Source organism: Dendropsophus ebraccatus, chromosome 2, assembly GCF_027789765.1.
Source record: "Dendropsophus ebraccatus isolate aDenEbr1 chromosome 2, aDenEbr1.pat, whole genome shotgun sequence".
NCBI lineage: Eukaryota > Metazoa > Chordata > Amphibia > Anura > Hylidae > Dendropsophus > Dendropsophus ebraccatus.
The window spans coordinates 205,170,065-205,192,839 of NC_091455.1; the positions used below are offsets into that span (position 1 = coordinate 205,170,065).

The window sequence follows — 22,775 nt, forward strand, 5'->3', positions numbered from 1 at the left end:
TTACAAAATCTCCAGTCTTCCTGTACTTATCAGCTTCTGCATGTCTTGCAAGGAAGTGGTGTATTCTCTCGTCTGACACAGTGCTCTCTGCTGCCACCTCTGTCCATGTCAGGAACTGTCCAGAGCAGCAGCAAATCCCTATAGAAAACCTCTCCTGCTCTGGACAGTTCCTGACATGGACAGAGGTGGCAGCAGAGAGCACTGTGTCAGACGAGAGAATACACCACTTCCTTACAGGACATACAGAATCCCTTTAAAGAGGAGTGTTCCTTTAATTTGGCACAGAAGCATCTGGTAATCCGGCAGGATACAAGGCTGGGGTGGGTCAGGTCTTTTAAGGTTCTTATCTTCCCTAAATTGTCATGTTTGTGCTGATGGAATTGTCTCCTTTCAATCCAGAATGTTTGGTAATCTGGAATCTGTTAATCCAGAATAAATACATTTAACCATTTCTTACCTGAAGAGGCAGAGAATGATCATGGCCCCGGTGAGGGAGATTAAGGATAAGCTGTATCCAATGGTGTATCCGGCCTGTACAATGGCGTAGAAAGCCTTCTGTGAAGAGAGGAGGTGAGCAGTCACTTATATACAGGACTATAGGGGGACAGATTTATCATTCGGGTTCACAGCTCCTATGCAGACCTATGTGTCACCATGGTAACAGACAAGAACCACAACCTGTGTAGTGTCATCCTGTACTCACACAATGGCCTCTACCCCCTCCCATAAATGGTTCATGTACACGACAACTCACTGCTGAGGCTTTGTGTCAATTGTATCCAGTGTAGACAATGCTCTGTGAGCTCTATAGCCTGGATCCCAGGCTGATACATTGTACATAGCTAGTCCTGCTCTCAGCTGTATCCAGTGTAGACAATGCTCTGTGAGCTCTATAGCCTGGACCCCAGACTGATACATTGTGCATAGCTAGTCCTGCTCTCAGCTGTATCCAGTATAGACAATGCTCTGTGAGCTCTACAGCCTGGACCCCAGACTGATACATAGTACATAGCTAGTCCTGCTCTCAGCTGTATCCAGTGTAGACAATGCTCTGTGAGCTCTATAGCCTGGACTCCAGACTGATACATTGTACATAGCTAGTCCTGCTCTCAGCTGTATCCAGTGTAGACAATGCTCTGTGAGCTCCAGACTGATACATTGTACATAGCTAGTCCTGCTCTCAGCTGTATCCAGTGTAGACAATGCTCTGTGAGCTCCAGACTGATACATTGTACATAGCTAGTCTTGCTCTCAGCTGTATCCAGTGTAGACAATGCTCTGTGATCTCTACAGACTGATACATTGTACATAGCCAGTCCTGCTCTCAGCTGTATCCAGTGTAGACAATGCTCTGTGAGCTCCAGACTGATACATTGTACATAGCTAGTCCTGCTCTCAGCTGTATCCAGTGTAGACAATGCTCTGTGAGCTCCAGACAGATACATTGTACATAGCTAGTCCTGCTCTCAGCTGTATCCAGTGTAGACAATGCTCTGTGAGCTCTACAACCTGGACCCCAGACTGATACATTGTACATAGCTAGTCCTGCTCTCAGCTGTATCCAGTGTAGACAATGCTCTGTGAGCTCCAGACAGATACATTGTACATAGCTAGTCCTGCTCTCAGCTGTATCCAGTGTAGACAATGCTCTGTGAGCTCTACAGCCTGGACCCCAGACTGATACATTGTACATAGCTAGTCCTGCTCTCAGCTGTATCCAGTGTAGACAATGCTCTGTGAGCTCCAGACTATTACATTGTACATAGTCCTGCTCTCAGCTGAGAAGTAATACAATTGTATCCAGTGTAGACAATGCTCTGTGAGCTCTATGTTGTGTTTGCAAGAAAATGTATCAATGACTTTTAAAGGGGTTGTCCAGCAAAAACCTGTTTCTGTCAAATCAACTGGTGTCAGAAAGTTATATAGATTTGTAATTTACTTCTATTAAACAATCTGAAGTCTTCCCACACTTATTATCTGCTGTATGTCCTGCAGAAAATGTTGTTTTATTCTCAGTCTGACAGTGTGCTCTCTGCTGACATCTCTGGCCGAGAAAGGAAGTGTCCACAGCAGGAGAGGTTTTCTATGGGGATTTAAAGAAAACCGAGACATAGTTCCTGTCTCGGCCAGAGATGTCAGCAGAGAGCACTGTGTAAGACTGAAAACATTTCCTGCAGGACGTACAGCAGCTGATAAGTATGGGAAGACTTGAGATTTTTTAATAGAAGTAAATTACAAATCTATATAACTTTCTGACACCAGTTGATTTGAAAGAAAAAGATTTTCGCTGGACAACCCCCTTTAAGTTCAGGTAAGCAATGAGATTGTAACAGAACGTCAGCTGTGAGGTGCACACAGGACATGTAGATGTGTGATGTGAGTATGATGTGTGATTGTCGGGCAGCAGGTGAGACTCTTAGAAGGATACGAAGAATAGATACAAATAGTATATTAGAAAGCTGATGGTCTAACAATAGTACAAGGTCCTGCAGAGATGACTGAGCAGAAGGCCTGACAGCTGAGGCTGCACTACAGCACACAGGAGACCTGGATGGAGGGGATCTGCTGCTGCACAGGACTATTCAGGTGACACACTGTTACACTGGGCCCTGTGCCAGACATCTGCTGTGAGAAAGACTGTGTGACGGTATATGTCAGTGATATCACAGGAGGAATGCAGCAGCTGGAAGTATATTGTATCACCGAGATACCAATGTCAATAACAGAAGATACAGTATTGTAATACTGAGAAGAGGCTGATTAGCAGACAGTGTAGTAGTTATATCCTTGTATATAGGAGCAGTATTATAGTAGTTATATTCTTGTATATAGGGAGCAGTATTATAGTAGTTATAGTATTGTATATAGGAGCAGTATTATAGTAGTTATATTCTTGTATATAGGGGACAGTATTATAGTAGTTATATTCTTGTATATAGGAGCAGTATTATAGTAGTTATATTCCTGTATATAGGGAGCAGTATTATAGTAGTTATAGTCTTGTATATAGGAGCAGTATTATAGTAGTTATATTCCTGTATATAGGGAGCAGTATTATAGTAGTTATATTCCTGTATATAGGAGCAGTATTATAGTAGTTATATTCCTGTATATAGGGAGCAGTATTATAGTAGTTATATTCCTGTATATAGGAGCAGTATTATAGTAGTTATATTCCTGTATATAGGGAGCAGTATTATAGTAGTTATAGTCTTGTATATAGGAGCAGTATTATAGTAGTTATACTCCTGTATATAGGCGCAGTATTATAGTAGTTATATTCCTGTATATAGGAGCAGTATTATAGTAGTTATATTCCTGTATATAGGAGCAGTATTATAGTAGTTATTTTTTTGTATATAGGAGCAGTATTATAGTAGTTATATTCCTGTATATAGGGGGCAGTATTATAGTAGTTATATTCTTGTATATAGGAGGCAGTATTATAGTAGTTATATTCTTGTATATAGGAGCAGTATTATAGTAGTTATTTTTTTGTATATAGGAGCAGTATTATAGTAGTTATATTCCTGTATATAGGAGGTAGTATTATAGTAGTTATATTCCTGTATATAGGAGCAGTATTATAGTAGTTATATTCCTGTATATAGGAGCAGTATTATAGTAGTTATATTCTTGTATATAGGAGCAGTATTATAGTAGTTATATTATAGTGGAAAGCCAATATTCTGCTGGCCATGTCCCCTGGCATCTGCTTATAACCTGTGAGTCACTTCCATTATATATTTACGGCATGATATTGAACGATTCAGGTGTAACATTTCTTTCACTATACAGTTCGATAACTTATTGCAATGGATCTTTAGTCGTGAGACTCGCCGTATCCCTCTACCTACAGGAATGTGTTTGCATCCCCTAGAGAACACTTTCATCGGATTTACGCTCCCCTCCCCCACACCACTCACCCGCTGATTCATCTAACGCCCGTCAATATCCCACAGAAGATGAAATCCTAAATCACAGCGCGGGTTGCTGACATTTTGCGAGATGCATGACTAATGCCACTTGATTCTACTTCCAATATAATTGTGTGTAGTGGCGGGGGGTCGACACTTGTAAGGCAGCATACACAAACAACCTGCGTCACATCCAGCCGACCGCCATCGCTTATGCTTTATTATGGGATCATTGGCTTCAAAGAGATGTCAGCTATAATAACCATTGAGATAATCATAAAATATGGCGCCTCCCGGCGGGTGGTGAGAGTTGAAGGCGATCTGCATCAGGGGTGTATGGACTCTCATCTCTATGGCGCCATTATTTTCCATAATGTTTTACAAGATGGTGACAATAAGATGCTCAGACAATTCTCATCATCTCGCCTTTCTATCATTCTGGATCCAGAACTTGGGACATGGACCTCATGTGGCCCTATAGAGAATATACAAGAAAAGCTTACAATACCTGATCTGTCCGGGTGTCATTGCTGAAGAATTCACAGGCGACTATATAGGATGGAGAGGTCTCGGACCAGCCCTCGCTTGTGCAGTATTTGGAGACGTTTCCTGAAAAACACAAAGATATAAGAAAATGTAAGTTATAAGTCCTGTAAAGATAGGACCACGTGCAGGGCTGTATTTACCACTAGGCACCGGTGGTCCACTACCAAGGGTGGCACCCTGCAGAGGATGGCACCTGCAAAGAATTAAATTCTTTTTTTTTTTTTACCCCCTACCTGCCGCCCACCACAAAGGGCCGTGGTAGGGGTGAGAAGGGGAGGTCTGTAGGGATGCTTGCTGGCCTGGGGTTTAGTGAGCGCTAGAAGTGAAGTTGGGGGTGGAGGGGTGTGCAGTCACTCTCAGGATATATGGATGGCTTATGGGAGGAAATCCTAGGTAGAGGGGTTGTGGCCGCAAGGGGGCGGAGCCAATGTCGAATGCGAGGGATGTGGTAGTGTGTGTGGGTGGACCATGTGTATTTTCATCTTCAATTAAACTGGCTAGAGGTAGTATGCATGAAGAATAGACTAGTCACTGTGTACATACATTATTATATCTTGGCCAGTGTCCGCTCTTATATCTGGGACGGTGTCCGCTCTTATATCTGGGACAGTGTCCACTCTTATATCTGGGCCGGTGTCCGCTCTTATATCTGGCCCGGTGTCCAGTCTTATATCTGGGCCGCTGTCCGCTCTTATATCTGGGCCGGTGTCCGCTCTTATATCTGGGCCGGTGTCCGCTCTTATACCTGGGCCGGTGTCCGCTCTTATATCTGGGCTGGTGTCTGCTCTTATATCTGGCCCGGTGTCCGCTCTTATATCTGGGCCGGTGTCCGCTCTTATACCTGGGCCGGTGTCCGCTCTTATATCTGGGCCGCTGTCCGCTCTTATATCTGGGCCGGTGTCCGCTCTTATATCTGGGTCGGTGTCCGCTCTTATATCTGGGCCGGTGTCCGCTCTTATATCTGGGCCGGTTTCCGCTCTTATACCTGGGCCGGTGTCCGCTCTTATATCTGGGCTGGTATCCAGTCTTATATCTGGGCCGGTGTCCACTCATTTATATGGGCCTGTGTTCGCTCTTATATCTGGGCCGGAGTCCGCTCTTATATCTGGGCTGGTGTATGCTCTTATATCTGTGCCGGTATCCAGTCTTATATCTGGGCCGGTGTCTGCTCTTATATCTGGGCCGGTGTCCGCTCTTATATCTGGGCTGGTGTCTGCTCTTATATCTGGGCCGGTATCCAGTCTTATATCTGGGCAGGTGTCTGCTCTTATATCTGGGCCGGTGTCCGCTCTTATATCTGGGCCGGTGTCCGCTCTTATATCTGGGTCGGTGTCCGCTCTTATATCTGGGCAGGTGTCTGCTCTTATATCTGGGCCGGTGTCCGCTCTTATATCTGGGTCGGTGTCCGCTCTTATATCTGGGTCGGTGTCCGCTCTTATATCTGGGCCGGTGTCCGCTCTTATACCTGGGCCGGTGTCCGCTCTTATATCTGGGCTGGTATCCAGTCTTATATCTGGGCCGGTGTCCACTCATTTATATGGGCCTGTGTTCGCTCTTATATCTGGGCCGGAGTCCGCTCTTATATCTGGGCTGGTGTATGCTCTTATATCTGTGCCGGTATCCAGTCTTATATCTGGGCCGGTGTCTGCTCTTATATCTGGGCCAGTGTCCGCTCTTATATCTGGGCTGGTGTCTGCTCTTATATCTGGGCCGGTATCCAGTCTTATATCTGGGCAGGTGTCTGCTCTTATATCTGGGTCGGTGTCCGCTCTTATATCTGGGCCGGTGTCCGCTCTTATATCTGGGCCGGTGTCCGCTCTTATACCTGGGCCGGTGTCCGCTCTTATATCTGGGTTGGTATCCAGTCTTATATCTGGGCAGGTGTCTGCTCTTATATCTGGGCCGGTGTCCGCTCTTATATCTGGGCCGGTGTCCGCTCTTATATCTGGGTCGGTGTCCGCTCTTATATCTGGGCAGGTGTCTGCTCTTATATCTGGGCCGGTGTCCGCTCTTATATCTGGGCCGGTATCCAGTCTTATATCTGGGCCGGTGTCCGCTCTTATATCTGGGCCGGTGTCTGCTCTTATATCTGGGCCGGTGTCCGCTCTTATATCTGGGCCGGTGTCCGCTCTTATATCTGGGCCGGTGTCCGCTCTTATATCTGGGCCGGTGTCCGCTCTTATATCTGGGCCGGAGTCCGCTCTTATATCTGGGCTGGTGTCTGCTCTTATATCTGGGCCGGTGTCCGCTCTTATATCTGGGCCGGTGTCCGCTCTTATATCTGGGTCGGTGTCCGCTCTTATATCTGGGCCGGTGTCCGCTCTTATATCTGGGCCGGTGTCCGCTCTTATATCTGGGTCGGTGTCTGCTCTTATATCTGGGCCGGTGTCCGCTCTTATATCTGGGCCGGTGTCCGCTCTTATATCTGGGTCGGTGTCCGCTCTTATATCTGGGCCGGTGTCCGCTCTTATATCTGGGCCGGTGTCCGCTCTTATACCTGGGCCGGTGTCCGCTCTTATATCTGGGCTGGTATCCAGTCTTATATCTGGGCCGGTGTCCACTCATTTATATGGGCCTGTGTTCGCTCTTATATCTGGGCCGGAGTCCGCTCTTATATCTGGGCTGGTGTATGCTCTTATATCTGTGCCGGTATCCAGTCTTATATCTGGGCCGGTGTCTGCTCTTATATCTGGGCCGGTGTCCGCTCTTATATCTGGGCTGGTGTCTGCTCTTATATCTGGGCCGGTATCCAGTCTTATATCTGGGCAGGTGTCTGCTCTTATATCTGGGCCGGTGTCCGCTCTTATATCTGGGCCGGTGTCCGCTCTTATATCTGGGTCGGTGTCCGCTCTTATATCTGGGCCGGTGTCCGCTCTTATATCTGGGCCGGTGTCCGCTCTTATACCTGGGCCGGTATCCGCTCTTATATCTGGGCTGGTATCCAGTCTTATATCTGGGCCGGTGTCCACTCATTTATATGGGCCTGTGTTCGCTCTTATATCTGGGCCGGAGTCCGCTCTTATATCTGGGCTGGTGTATGCTCTTATATCTGGGCCGGTATCCAGTCTTATATCTGGGCCGGTGTCTGCTCTTATATCTGGCCCGGTGTCCGCTCTTATATCTGGGCCGGTGTCCGCTCTTATATCTGGGCCGGTGTTCGCTCTTATATCTGGCCCGGTGTCCGCTCTTATATATGGGCCGGTGTCCGCTCTTATATCTGGGCCGGAGTCCGCTCTTATATCTGGGCTGGTGTCTGCTCTTATATCTGGGTCGGTGTCTGCTCTTATATCTGGGCCGGTATCCAGTCTTATATCTGGGCCGGTGTCCGCTCTTATATATGGGCCGGTGTCCGCTCTTATATCTGGGTCGGTGTCCGCTCTTATATCTGGCCCGGTGTCCGCTTTTATATCTGGGCTGGTATCCAGTCTTATATCTGGGCCGGTGTCCGCTCTTATATATGGGCCGGAGTCCGCTCTTATATCTGGGCTGGTGTCTGCTCTTATATCTGGGTCGGTGTCCGCTCTTTTATCTGGGTCGGTGTCCGCTCTTATATATGGGCATGTGTCCGCTCTTATATCTGGGCCGGTGTCCGCTCTTATATCTGGCCCGGAGTCCGCTCTTATATATGGGCCGGTGTCCGCTCTTATATATGGGCATGTGTCCGCTCTTATATCTGGCCCGGAGTCCGCTCTTATATATGGGCTGGTGTCCGCTCTTATATCTGGGCCAGTATCCGGTCTTATATCTGGGCAGGTGTCTGCCCTTATATCTGGGCCGGTATCCGGTCTTATATCTGGGCCGGTATCCGGTCTTATATCTGGGCCAGTATCTGGTCTTATATCTGGGCCAGTATCTGGTCTTATATCTGGGCCAGTATCCAGTCTTTTATCTGGGCCATTGTCCGCCCGTACATCTGGGCTGTTGTCTGCCCTTATATCTGGGCCGTTCTCTTATATCTGGGCCGTCGTCTGCCCTTTTATCTGGGCCGTTTCCTATATCTGGGCCACTGTCCGCCCTTATATCTGTTCTCTTATATCTAGGCCAGTGTTTCTCGCTGAGGTTGAAGCTCAGGAATAAAGTTATTATTTTCGGGACTCGTTCTCGGTAATTGGCGTCTGGACGGGACTCGGTGAATCACAGAAACGCTTTGACCTTTGGGCGTTTTGTCAGTGAGGCCCGCGGAGCGAGAATGTTAAGTAGCGGCTCTTTGAAGACTGATTAAATGCTGAAAGTCTTATTTCCAATAGAGATTTGTATAAATTTGGCGCGAGCCGTGATTTCTGTTCTATTTGCAGAATGGAACAAGTTCTTGCAGGTGCAGAAGTTTTATGTTGGCGACTTCTTGCCAAACAACAATGTATCTAGTGACCGTGATACACCGGGGGCGGAGGGGGGTCAGCAACTCAATTAGCTGCGTATAAAGAATGACGATACTGCAGACTCTCACTGTGATACACCCTCTAAAATGTATCTAAGTGTATCTGAGCCTAACATGTATTACTGTTTGCTAAGCAATGTATCTAATCCCATCATGTTTGAGACTTACTTCCTAAGTTATGTATCTAAGTCTATCCTGCATTATACCACCCATTAAAGGGGTGCTCTGGCAAAAAAAAAAAAACACATTCTCTGGAGTACCCCTTTAAGCAGTCATTTGCACCCCTATTGTGTACAATACCATCAGCAGAACATCTATATCTAAGCCTGTCATGTGTGATACAGACTGCTTAGCCAGTGTATGTACACCTATTATATGTGATACTGTCTGAGCTATGTATCTAAGCCTGTCATGTGTGATACAGACTGCTTAGCCAGTGTATGTACACCTATTATATGTGATACTGTCTGAGCTATGTATCTAAGCCTATCATGTGTGTACTTACTGCTAACCTGTTCTGTCTACTTCTTTAATATATGTTACTGCCTGCTGTGCTGGTGTATCTAATCCTATCATGTGTGATACTGTCAGCTAAGCTCTGTATTGTATGCTACTTGTATTTGCTTTTATGCCTCTGTATCTAATTCATGTAATAGTGCCAATTTAGATGCTGTATCTAATCTTATCATGGGTGATACTGTCTGCTAAAGCTGCTGTATTTAATCTTATCATGTCTGATACTGCCGAGCCTGTGTATCTAAGCTTACTGTGTCTTAGACTGTCTGCCCATGTGTGGCACCGTTTGCTGCTCTTCTGTATCTAATCTATGTTTGATACTGCCTGCAGAGTTGGCATAGCTAATCCTTTCCTATGTGATACGGTCTGTTGAGTCTGGGTATCTAAACCTATCATGTGTGATACTTTCTATAAAGTCCATTTATCCTGTTATAAACCCACAGAGGAGTGCACATCACTATATCGCCATCCTGTCATCTGCATGGCGGTCTATCTAGATCACTCTGCACTCGTGTCACCCCCACATTTATACATCAGTGCACCCCCATCATGTATTGTAACAGGGCTGCGGTTATCTGCATGGCGGTCTATCTAGATCACTCTGCACTCGTGTCACCCCCACCATTTACACATAACCTATCAGTACAGGCTCTGCAGATGTAAACCCCATAACCTGTATATAAGAGCAGGAATACAGAGAGCAGCGGTTACAGCCCAGACTCCAGCCTCAGGAACGCTGTGTAAAAGTGAAAGGACGGGGAAAACGCCTGTTCACTGGTTGGTCGCATGTTTTGCACAGTGCTAAAAATTTATCATAGCAATGTATCTGAATGGCCACACAATTAATGGTATCTCCTTTGCGGCTGCGGGCGAGCAAAGAACTGCAGATATTAAAGGACCTTTAAATTAAATTATTTTATATTAAAGGACCAAGTTGGGCACAGTAAACCACTTACGTTTTTTTCACTACTTCGGAGTGCCGCAGTGTTTCTAATATTATCTATCTATCTATCTATCTATCTATCTATCTATCTATCTATCTATCTATCTATCTATCTATCTCCTATCTATCTATCTATTATCTATCTATCTATTTATCTATCTATCTATCTCCTATCTATCTATCTATCTATCTATCTATCTATCTATCTATCTCCTATCTATCTATCTCCTATCTATCTATCTCCTATCTATCTATCTATCTATCTATCTATCTATCTATCTATCTCCTATCTATCTATCTATCTATCTATCTCCTATCTATCTATCTCCTATCTATCTATCTATCTATCTATCTATCTATCTATCTATCTATCAGCAGAAAGTCCGCGGCACACTAGGATCCAGTGAGAAAACAAACGTGATTTATTAAATCATAATGCAGCAATCCAGACGCATGGATTGCTGCATTATGATTTAATAAATCACGTTTGTTTTCTCACTGGATCCTAGTGTGCCGCGGACTTTCTGCTGATATTTACGTCGGTCCATGGTCAGGACTTGGACCGCAGGCACCTGCAATCGTTTTTAAGCAGTGCTGCTCAGTTTTCTCTTTTTCTATCTATCTATCTATCTATCTATCTATCTATCTCCTATCTATCTATCTATCTATCTATCTATCTATCTATCTATCTCCTATCTATCTATCTATCTATCTAGTAAAATATCTCAAAATATCTATCTCATATATCTATCTATCTATCTCCTATCTATCTATCTATCTATCTATCTATCTATCTCCTATCTATCTATCTATCTATCTATCTATCTATCTCCTATCTATCTATCTATCTATCTATCTCCTATCTATCTATCTATCTATCTATCTCCTATCTATCTATCTATCTATCTATCTATCTATCTATCTATCTATCTATCTATCTATCTCCTATCTATCTATCTATCATCTATCTATCTCCTATCTATCTATCTATCTATCTATCTATCTATCTATCTCCTATCTATCTATCTATCTATCTATCTATCTATCTATCTATCTATCTATCTCTTACAGTAACACACGTCATCCATACAGTATATGAAGGTCACGTTCGGCCCCCTCTCAATTCTTTTTCACATCCGCCATTCCTGCGTCAGACTTTTGTTCGTCCCGGTACTTTCTGTAAGTCTTTTGTGTCGGGGACCTTTAAAGCCCGATAAGTCTCAAGTCGTGAAATTTACAAATGTAAATCTAGATAAGGACTGTATAATGCTCCTTTATTGTCGGCTTGAAGGTTAGTGGCCCTAAGAGGTAAGATTTTTTTCCAAACTTGATAACGACTTTAACAAACCTCCTTATGAATAGCTAAACTGACCCAGCACACCTCTGTATTACACAGGCCGCTCATTGATTAAATGTGACCCATGCAATACTTGGTTTCACCTGTGGTGGTGCTGTGGGGGAATTGAACACTCACTTCCTGGTTCTCCTACCGATCACTAAGGAGCCAGTGTATAGTCCGGAGCAGACAACTGCAAGTTCCCTCTAACTGTGTGAATGTCTGTCTAGTCCGGAAGTGAGAGGACGGAGCTGTAGGTTCTCATGCGGGTTTAATATGGCGGTGATGTCATCTTTAAAATCATTGTTGGTCACAGACCAAGTTATCAAGTGTCGCTGCTTAAACCCCTGAAGACAATTCCAGAACTCACCAGGGATTTAGTCTCAGGATTTCCAGCCATTGTTTTATAGATTTCATCGTGAATGTCAAACTTAAGTGAGGGTTAAGGGAACAAAAATGTATGTAAATGGCCATGCGGCATATTCATCAGCGTCTCCCGCTGAATGTCACGTAGCAGCTCCAAGAACGGCCAGAAAATATTCAAACTGATCTAAACATGATCTCTAATTTTCATCTAAATGAAGGTTCTGATCACGAGGAAGAAACCAGAAAATCACTAGTAATAAATGTCCCTCATACTGATGGATGTAGGAAGGTGACTACCAGAGCCATGACTCCCTATGGCAGGATTACCAAAGGCCGCCTTAAAGGAATCGTCTACTTCCCGATGACTCAACAAGGTTGGATCCATGAGAATGGAGCCTGGTATTTTTGGGACAAATTCCTTAAGAGGATCGAAACATTTTGAACATTCTTCCAGTCAATGGCTTTAAAGAAACACTATTGATATCGAAGACAACTTTTCTCCTCCTTGAATAGCCCCTATTCTAAAGCTAAAGCTTTAGCTGTCCAGGCATGATGGGAATTGTAGTTTTGCAACAGCTGGAGGGCCGAAGGTTCCCCATGCCTTTTTTAAAGTAATCTTATATTTGCCCATCAAAGTCTACTGTAGGAGATCCAATGGGCCAGTTGGGTTCTTCTCCTTCACCGGAGACCCACAGCTGTTGTGATCAGATGATCTACCAGTCAGCGACCATACAGAGAGTGGTTGACTTCATGCAACAACCCTTCCAAGAGGCATGATGGGAAGAAGACCTCACTCCTACCTTGCTCTTTGATTTCGACCTTGGCCTCCATGTCTTGCAACGTCAGAAGCTGGCCACATTAGATAAGTGTTGTCAAAACGTTTATTTGGCCAGCAGCTACTGCCCCCCCCCCCCCATTTCCTGCTTGGTTAGGGTAAAACACCTCTGCCACTGGCTTCTTTTGTGAGAACCAAAGGGATTGGGCAGCTAAGGGCCCTATTCCACGGGCCAAGCAGGACCTGATCAACGGCGTAAACGAGCGCCGATCTGCTAGATGGTCACTCGTTTACTGGGCCTATTCCATGGCCCCGATGATCGTGAAACAAGGGCTGCAGGGTCATCGTTACCTATGTCCTTGCAGCCCTTGTTTCATACATTACCTGTCCGGGCTGCAGGTCTTCATCTTCGGATCCCGCGCGGCAGCATCGGCTTTGGAGCGGGGCTGTCTGAACTGACAGACCACTCAGCCAATCAGAAGCCGATGCTGCCACGCGGGATCGGAAGATGAAGACCTGCAGCCTGGACAGGTAATGTATGGTTCTGCTGAAATCGTCGGTCGCCGCACCCGCTATTCAACCGTAGCGATGCGCTGGTGGCAAACAACGATTTTAGGTCTGAACCTAAATGAACGATCAGCCAATGACACAATCTCTCTATTCCACGGAGCGTAAATTATCGTTCCTGTGGAATAGGCCCCTAAGACCCAACATTCCCAACCCTTGTGTCCTTCAACATCTGCCATCAGGGAAAGTTGGGAGGCCCCATACACATTAGATCCATAGTATCCATAGTGTCAACTTTAGATCTTCACTGTACTTTTCCTGGTCTCTGACCACCTTTCTGGCATGGACTTGTCTATCCTGATCCTCACTATTGCTCCTGCCAGATTGGTAGCTATCACAGGTGTGGGCTGTGAGGATCCTCTTGTTGCCCGCTCCAATTTCGACCTTCTCTGGCAACGTCACATGAGATAGCCACTGGCCAAACGTTCGTTCATGATCCCCATTTCTGTTCTTATTGGGTAAAGCTGCTACCATACTCCTCTGGTCACGGCTTCTTTTCCCGAGAACTGAAGGATCAGGCAGCTAAAGTCCAGCATTCCAGAAAGCTGCGCGAAACTCTATCCGGCCGCATGACAACCCCCACTGGGGCGGTAAATTATCCCGATTATGTAACTATCAGAGCTGCGGTTGTATTATTATGTAACCAGGGAGACTGTTCCATTCTGAGGTCTAAAGATCATTAATCAGATACGGCAGTCGATGCTACTCAATAAATTGCGCTTTATTACTCATCGGCAGTCACATAGTACGACCTGGCCGTGATGATGGAAAGAGACCCGCACAGCGATGAGCCATGGAGATGCTATGTGAAATTATTAGCTCGCTGCAAGCTTTTTGCAGACGGACTCCGGGGAGTTCAAAGCTTTTAATTTTCAAGGCAAAAAAAAAACAAGACTCCCAAAAGAGGCAGCAAGATGGTCTGCGTGCTCACAGCTCTGCACAACCACCCAGCCCATAGGTACCAGGCTGATTATATCCCCTCCGCTGACCTCTAAATCCAACGCCGCTCAATGGCACGCGTGATGCCTGTACAATCTGACGACTTAGCTGTGAAGACTGAATCTATCAGGACGCAAAGTCCGCCGCTGGTTTTTTAAAATGGATTTTAGAGGATATGGGATTATTCTGTTTTCTGAGTGTGATGGAGCAAGGTGAAGGGGACCCAACATTAAGATTCTGAGGTCTTCAAGGGGTGATGATGGGGAGGCCGCTATGGATGTAACCATAGCTATTGAAGCAGTTGTTCACCAATTTTTTTTTTGTCTTTTAAATCAACTGGTGCCAGAAAGTGCCAGAGATTTGTAATATATTTCTATTAAGAAATCTTGAGTCTTCAGCTGCTGTATGCCCTGCAAGAAGTAGTGTATTCTTCAGTCTGACACAGTGCTCTTTGCTGCCATCACTGTCCATGTCAGGAACTGTAAAGACCAGCAGCAAATCCTAATAGAAAACCTCTCCTGCTCTCCCGACTGGAAAGAATACATGGCTTCCTGCAGGACATAAGCAGCTGATAAGTACTGGAAGACTTGAGATTTTTTAATGGAAGTAAATTACAAATCACTTGCACCAGTGGAAAGAATTATTTTTTTTTGTAAACAACCCCTTTAACCTCTAGATGAACCTGGGCGTACCCGTATGTCCTGGGCCGCCTAGGGAACTTCAGAGCGCTGCCGCGTGGGTATTAGCGGGGATGGTCCGATTGCCGTGCCCGCTAATTAAGTTTTTCAGATGCAGCTGTCAAAGTTGACAGCTGCATCTGAATCCTTCTTGCAGCCTTATCCCTGGTGTCTAGTGGGGGGATCGCCCACCCACCCCCACGACGTTGTTGTAGAGGAGTGATCCCCGTGTCCCCTAACTGGCCGCGGTGTGCGCCATAATGGCGCTGATCCCGGCTCGGCACTCGATTGCCTTCGGCTGCAGCAACCGAAAGCAATCAAGTACCAATCTCATTGATTTATGGAGTATAACTATACTGCATAGATCTCAATAAGAGATCAGTGTGCAATTACTAGAAGTCCCCCAGGGGGAATAACCCTAACCCCAGGGGGAATAACCCTAAGCCCAGGGGAAACAACCCTAAGCCCAGGGGAAACAACCCTAAGCCCAGGGGAAACAACCCTAACCCCAGGGGAAACAACCCTAACCCCAGGGGAAACAACCCTAACCCCAGGGGAAACAACCCTAACCCCAGGGGGGAATAACCCTAACCCCAGGGGGGAATAACCCTAAGCCCAGGGGAAACAACCCTAACCCCAGGGGAAACAACCCTAAGCCCAGGGGAAACAACCCTAACCCCAGGGGAAACAACCCTAACCCCAGGGGAAACAACCCTAACCCCAGGGGAAACAACCCTAACCCCAGGGGGGAATAACCCTAACCCCAGGGGGGAATAACCCTAAGCCCAGGGGAAACAACCCTAACCCCAGGGGGGAATAACCCTAACCCCAGGGGGGAATAACCCTAAGCCCAGGGGGGCTTCTAGTATAAGTGTAAAAAAGTGTTGTTATTGGTAAAAAGCCCCCTCCCCTAATAAAAGTCTGAATCACCCCCCTTTCCCCATGTTATAAATATAAATAAATAAATATGTTTGCTATCGCCACGTGCATAATCGCCCAAAATATTAATTAATCCCATTCCTGATCACGCACGGTTAATGGTGTCAGCGCAAAAAAATCCCAAAGTGCAAAATTGCGCATTTTTGGTCGGATCAAATTCAGTAAAATTGTAATAAAAAGCGATCAAAAAGTCATATATGTGCAATCAAGGTACCGATAGAAAGAACACATCATGGCGCAAAAAATGACACCTCACACAGCCCCATAGACCAAAGGATAAAAACGCTATAAGCCTGGGAACGGAGCGATTTTAAGGAACATATTTTTGTTAACAATGGTTTGAATTTTTTACAGGCCATCAGATAAAAGAAAAGTTATACATGTTATATATCGTTGTAATCGTAACGACTTGAGGAACATGCATAACAAGTCAGTTTTACCCCAGGGCGAAAAGTGTAAAAAATAAATAAAAAAGTGTGTTTTTTTTCAATTTCACCACACATTTAATTTTTTTTCTGCTTTTGCAGTTTACTTTATGAAAAAATTCAGCCTTTCATTGCAAAGTACAGTTAGTGGAGCAAGTGCTATGGCCTTTTAAGCACAAGGAGGAAAGAACGAAAACGCAAAAATTTTAACTGGCCCGGTCCTCTAAGGGTTAACAGTCCGCCAGGAAACAGCAATCGCTGGCAATAGTAGTGATTTTTTGGGACTATACAGTAATGTTGATAGTGAATGCTTAGTATAGACCAATATCTGATAAATAGGGCCTTTACTTATGGCATTAGTAGAATGAAGAGTCTGCAGCACCTAAATGGGACCCAGCTGCAGTACCAGGCATGGCCACAACTGAATGAATAGCGCTGTGCCACAAAAGAAAAGGAGGTGCTGTGACTTGCAGGCCACAACTAAACGTAAAGGAAACATAAAGTTTTTTTTTATGTTTAATTCAATATTATACATATGGCCACTAGGTGTCTCCCTTCCTGTAAAACTGCTCCCTCGTGACTATTTAGTCTTTTCTCTGTTCAACAAAAAAAAAAGAGACCAAACACAGGAAGTCCCAGTCCTTTGCACACTCACAGCTGTGACTTGGTATTTATTGTCAGCCATTACTGAGTACAAGTCTTCACTGTGCATAGGTTTGCTTGCATTGTATGGTCAGCTCTCCTGTCACATAGCAGCAAAAACTCTGTACTGACAAATTGACATTATACTGAGTGAACTGTTACATAATGGTGCGTTTACACGAAACGATAATTGGCCCGATCGTACGTTTAACGATGTCGGAGTAACGATTTTTTTTTCATAACGATCAGCGTTTAGACGGTACAATAAATCGTACGGAAAAATCGTTTTGCGATCGTTTCGCGATCGCGCGCCCTCCGCTCACAGCCCGGCCCCCCACTCATCCGCAGCCCGGCCCCACGGTCAACCGCAGCCCCCTGCGCCGCCCCGATCGCCACCCCCGCCGCTCTGATCGCCACCCCCGCCGCCCCGATCGCCGCCGCCGCTCTGATTGCCACCCCCGCCGCCCCGATCGCCAAACCCCGCCACCCCAATCGCCACCCCCGCCGCTCTGATTGCCACCCCCGCCGCTCCGATCGCCCCAGCCGCCCTGGCCGCGAGCATACGTTACCTGCTCCGTGTAGCAGTCTTCAAAATCCCCGACTCCCCTCTTCAGTGCACTGATTGGCTGAAGAGGGGAGCCGAGAATTTAAAACGGCTCCTCTTCAGCCAATCAGTGCTGCCGGAGCGGCGGCGGTGGCAATCAGAGCGGCGGCGGGGGTGGCAATCGGGGCGGCAGGGGTGGCGATCTGAGCGGCAGCGGGGGTGGCGGTCAGAGCGGCGGTGGGGGTGGCGATCGAGTCGGCACAGGGGGCTGCGGATGAGCGGGGGGCCGGGCTGTAAGCGGGGGGCCGGGCGGCGGACAGTTGGACTTTCGCGCGACCACTGTTTACACGGAATGATCGACAAATTTTTTGCGAACGACGAACGACGATTTGATAACATGTTGAAAGATCAAAATGAACGTTTCTCGTTCATCGTTTGATCGTTCGCTGCGTTTACACGTACGAATATCGTTCGAATTCGATCCTTATCGCGCAAATTGGCACGGTAATCGTTACGTGTAAACGCACCTTAACAAAGATCACTGTCTCCCGGTAAATTGCAGAGCTGATAATAGAATTAGTAAAAGTCAATAATATAATTAGCCTCAGTTAACTGCCCTCAGCTGATATACAACCTGGATAATGAACAGGCATCTCCCCTTGTGTCAGTGTGCAATGATAGGGACTTCCTATGTTTGGTCTCTTTTTTTAAACAGAGAAAAAATAAAATATCAGCACAAAGAAGGCATGAACCACAGCTTGGCCGTATGTATAACTATTTAAGCATAGAAAACTTGAAAAACAAAACAAAACACATATACTGCTAAACTGCTTGTGATTATAACCCCTGTTGATTTCTTAAAAAAAGAAAGAAAAAGAAAGTTGTAACAGGTACACTTTAAGTCACACTTATTACCACTAACCCACCTCTTATTGTTAGGCTTTTTTTGCAGAAATCAATAGTCCAGGCGATTTTAAGAAACTTTGTAATTGGGTTTATTAGCCAAATCTGCCATTATCTGCATGTAAAAAGCCTTTTCCCAGGTCCCCCCCCCCTTCCTCTTTTTCATCCACTCTGAAAAATCTGAAAATTGTGACTTGTTGCAGGAGACGTACCCTGTCTGCTCTAGGGAGAGGGGAGGGGGGAGGAGGGAGGAGGGAGTTAGCCGGCAGCAGAAACAGATAACAGTGGATTACAGGCACGGAGCTGGGTGACAGCTGTAATCTGAACTCAGACAGGTCACTGGTGATGGTCAGAAGAGATAACGGGTGAGGGATTTGTAGATTAACTCTTTGTTGTCCTGTTTTGGTCTTTTCTTTAGCTCTCTCCATAGGAGAACAATGAAGACAGGGGGGAGAGCTTCAAACTGCTTTTTCATGATAAAAATGCATTTTTCGGATAATAAACCCAATTACAAAGTTTCTTAAAATCGCCTGGACTATTGATTTCTGCAAAAAAAAATTCACGACAATGACACTTTAACTTCGCCCCTTACCGTTAAGACATGTAAAAAATAATGAAAACAAAGTGGTGGACAAAAGCTAGAAATACTAGCAAAAAGGTATTTATTGAGGTGCTTTAAACTATGTACAGTGAAAATTTCCCAAATGGGAAACCGGAAAATACATAGGGCGTCCCCCTTGCCCAACGGAGCCAAATCCCTGCACTAAGGTGGAGCTGTTCCCACCTGTCCAGGTCATGTGAAGGTGAGACTTCAGCAAGTAATCTAATGGATCAGTAATAGGTCTGTTATTTCTCTACCGGATCAGTGATAGGTCTGTTATTTCTCTACTGGGTCGGTGATGGAACCGTTAGTGTGCACTGTATGGTCATTGGTAGCTGTCAATGAGTCGGTTTATGCTTCATATCCAGAATGTCATCCGACGCGTTTCCCCCAACAGAGATAGCAATCTTCTGGGTTCATCAGGGATGATCTTGAATCAGAGGGGCCCGGTCACGGGTCACACAGCCATGGATAGAGCGTATTCTCATATGCGGAGCATAGGAAGTTCCTTTAGATAATGTAAATAATATAGTTGTGTAGATGTATTTTGGCTCCTAAGTAGAGCCAGGTCACTAATGATGATCATGCAGTGGAGCAGTCAAAAGATGGTAGATACTTGGAGGTCAGGGTGTCATGTCCCAGTGTAGCACGGATAATGTTAGTAGGGTTATGAAGACACACCTGGTCTGTTTTTCAGTTGTGTAGGAGATACCACAGGGTATTGATATCCAGTGAAGGCCCGAGACAGGTTGGTCTCCCTAGTAGTCCCGTTTGGAAGTTCAGGGTAGATATGAGGTAGTAGGAGTACACCGCTCCAGACGTCGGTCAGCGTCTCGCCTTACCGTTAAGCCCTATTACTATTAATCCCACCCCCATTCAGCCACACCCATTACCTCTAACTCCGCCCCTTCCTGTTAAGCCTCCCCTATTTTACCAACCCCACTCCCTTACTTTTAAGCTCCACCTGCTCCTAAACAAGTGGTATTAGCATAAAAAATTAAAATAACAAAATCAGTGGAAACCCTTATTTTGATAGAAAATTCAATGACAAACAGGTGGATAGTAGCAGATTTTTTTTTTTTTAAATCTATTTTTTTTTCTATACTTTGTATTGCCCCTCCTACTCCCCCTTTTTTTTATGTCAGCCTCATTGCTTCTGTCTTTGTATTTGCACGGCTCAGTCCCTGAATCCCAGGTGGACGCCGTCTGGCCGCCCTCTTAGGCGCAGAACTCTTTACTTCTGTATTATTTGTGCTGTCAGTGTTGTTTAGCTTCACCGCTGACATACAGTCAACCACAACCTTCCCTCTTCGTCTCCATCTCCCTCCTCTCCCCTCTCCTATGCGAAACACATTACAATTACACGGAGACTGCAATTGCCTGATTTATTTTATTTTTTTTTCCTTCAGTGACTTTGCCAAAGTAAAAGTTGTGAAAATGATTATGGAGCGGAGAGTTGTATGTAGGTCATTTTCTCAGAGATGAAGGAAAGCACCTGTCATGTTCTGGGGGATTGGCGTAAACGACTATTTTTTACACAGTGAATTATTAACAACATTGGGTTTGCAGAAAGAAAATTTTTTGAAAATTATAAAGGAATGTAGAATAAAAATTACATTTTTTTTAAACTATTTTTTTTTTTTTCACAGGTAGTATTAAGCTTGTTAGGAATAACCCTGTGATATCTGCCGCGGACGTCGCTGTCTGAGGATGTTCTTTCATCCGTCTCTGACATAGTAAGTGACAGATGAGTGACAACTACAACTACAAAGTTACTCGACAAAGATCCACGCGTTTCCTCGTGCTTTGAAACGTGGCACGTTGTACATCTATGAAGCTACAAAAAACTGAATTCTGGGATGGATTGAACTCGGATGAAGAAACAAAATTATGTGGAGACAGCGCTCACAAGGATCAACTCCACCACTTACTATTGATGGATTTACACCATGTACTGTCATGTCTGAATATTTCTGCTCAATGTTTTTTAACAGTGCCAGCTAAAGTCTCTAGTCTAGGGTCTGTATTAGTTTAGACGTCTGGTGTCTATTATTTTAGAGGGTCTGATTTGGGGTCTGGATGTGTTTAGGTATCAGGTCTGGGGTCTATATTAATTTAGGGGGTCTGGGGTCTGTATTTATGCAGGGGTCTGGTATCTGTGTCGCTTTAGAGGGTATGATTTGGGCTTTGGGGTCTGGGGTTCGTAGTAATTAAGGGGTCTGGGATCTATTAGTTTAGGGGTTTGGTCTGGGATCTGTATTAATTGGGGGGAGGGGGGGTCTGGGGTCTGTATTAGATTAAGGGCCCTATTCCACCGGACGATTATCTTTCAGATTATCGTTAAATCGTTCGAATCTGAACGATAATCGTTCGGTTGAAATGCAGTTAACGATTAACGACCGAACGAGAAATCGTTGATCGCTTTATAAGACCTGGACCTATTTTTATCGTTGCTCGTTCGCAAATCGTTCGCATTGAATAAGACATCGTTCGGTCATTCGCAATAGATACGAACGCAATAGCGAATAAATAGCGAAGAGAAACGATCGCAATTACGATCATAAGTAACGATTATCGTTCCATGGAAATGACCGAACGTTTTCAGGTCTTTCGCAATAGCGGTCGTTTGAGATCGTTAATCGTTAACGATTATGCAAACGATAATCGTCCAGTGGAATAGGGCCCTAAGGGTCTGGAGTGCAGGGGTCTGGTATCTGTATTACTTTAGGGGGTCTGATTTGGGGTCTGTATCCATTTAAGTATCTAGTTTAGGTGTCTAGTCTGGGGTCTGTGTTGGTTTAGGAGGTCTAGCCTAGGGTCTGTATTAGTTTAGGTGTCTAGTCTGGGGGTCTGTATTAGTTTAGGGGTCTGGGGTTTGTATCAGTACAAGGATATAAAATAGTTTGGGGGTCTGGGTCTGGGGTCTGTATTAGTGAAGAGGTCAGGTCTGCGATATTATTAGTTTAGGGGGTCTGGTCTGGGGTCTGTATTTAGTTTGGGGCTCTGGGGTCTGTATTAGTTTAGGGGTCTGGTCTGGGGTCTGTATTAGTTTAGGGGTCTGGTCTGGGGTCTGTATTAGTTTAGGGGGTCTGGTCTGGGGTCTGTATTAGTTTAGAGGTCAGGTCTGAGATGTGTTTTTGGGTGTCCCACTACGGGTGTTGCTATTAGTTCTACCCTTCGCAAAAGCTTGTACTTTTAAGTATCAGTGGTCATGCAGTAGTAACAAAGTTTCGCCACAAGATGTCATTATTGCAAGTATGTATGCTCAGTTATTGCACAGCTGTAGTACTCAAAGGGTTATTCTTTGTTTGTGTACCACATGGATCTGTACGCCAATGAGAGTTCTTTCTTCTATTCACCTATCATCTCTCTCTTTACTTTTCACATACACACTCCTCACCCACTCACAGCACACCTTACATGCGCTGTAGAAAGGAAGTCACATAGGTAGAGGAAGTGTGGGGTCTTTTGTCTGTAGACTCTGTGGAGGTAAGATGTTCCCTACAGTTTCTTCTCCAGTAACTTCAAATACTGTGCAGTGTTAAGCTTCCACTACAGAGGACAAGTCAATGATCATCTCAACCCACGCCGTGGACAAGGAGAGACACAGTGCAGGACAGTATCCATAGAAAGTAAAGGAACTGATCCGGATAGAGCAAAGTTCCTAGAAGCCTATGAACTCTATCTCACAGCGCAGGTGTAAGCAGGAAATCCTCAACATTCTGGTGGTGCAAAGATTAAAGAGTCAAAACGGGCATAAG

At 45.2% G+C, this 22,775-nt stretch overlaps 1 protein-coding gene across 2 annotated transcripts in view; it reads right to left on the reverse strand.

Annotated features, from left to right (window-relative positions):
* LOC138783926 (vasoactive intestinal polypeptide receptor-like) overlaps positions 1-22,775 on the reverse strand; it is a 159,916-nt gene that overhangs the window by 43,742 nt on the left and 93,399 nt on the right. Inside the window, exons 4-5 of one of the 2 annotated variants that reach the window (XM_069959258.1) lie at positions 4,426-4,526; positions 458-552 (exon numbers count right to left, since the gene is read on the reverse strand). In XM_069959258.1, the coding sequence (XP_069815359.1) occupies positions 458-552; positions 4,426-4,526 (196 nt within the window). Of the gene's footprint in view, positions 1-457; positions 556-4,425; positions 4,527-22,775 lie in introns of both variants that reach the window. The other variant, XM_069959257.1, reaches the window with a different exon arrangement.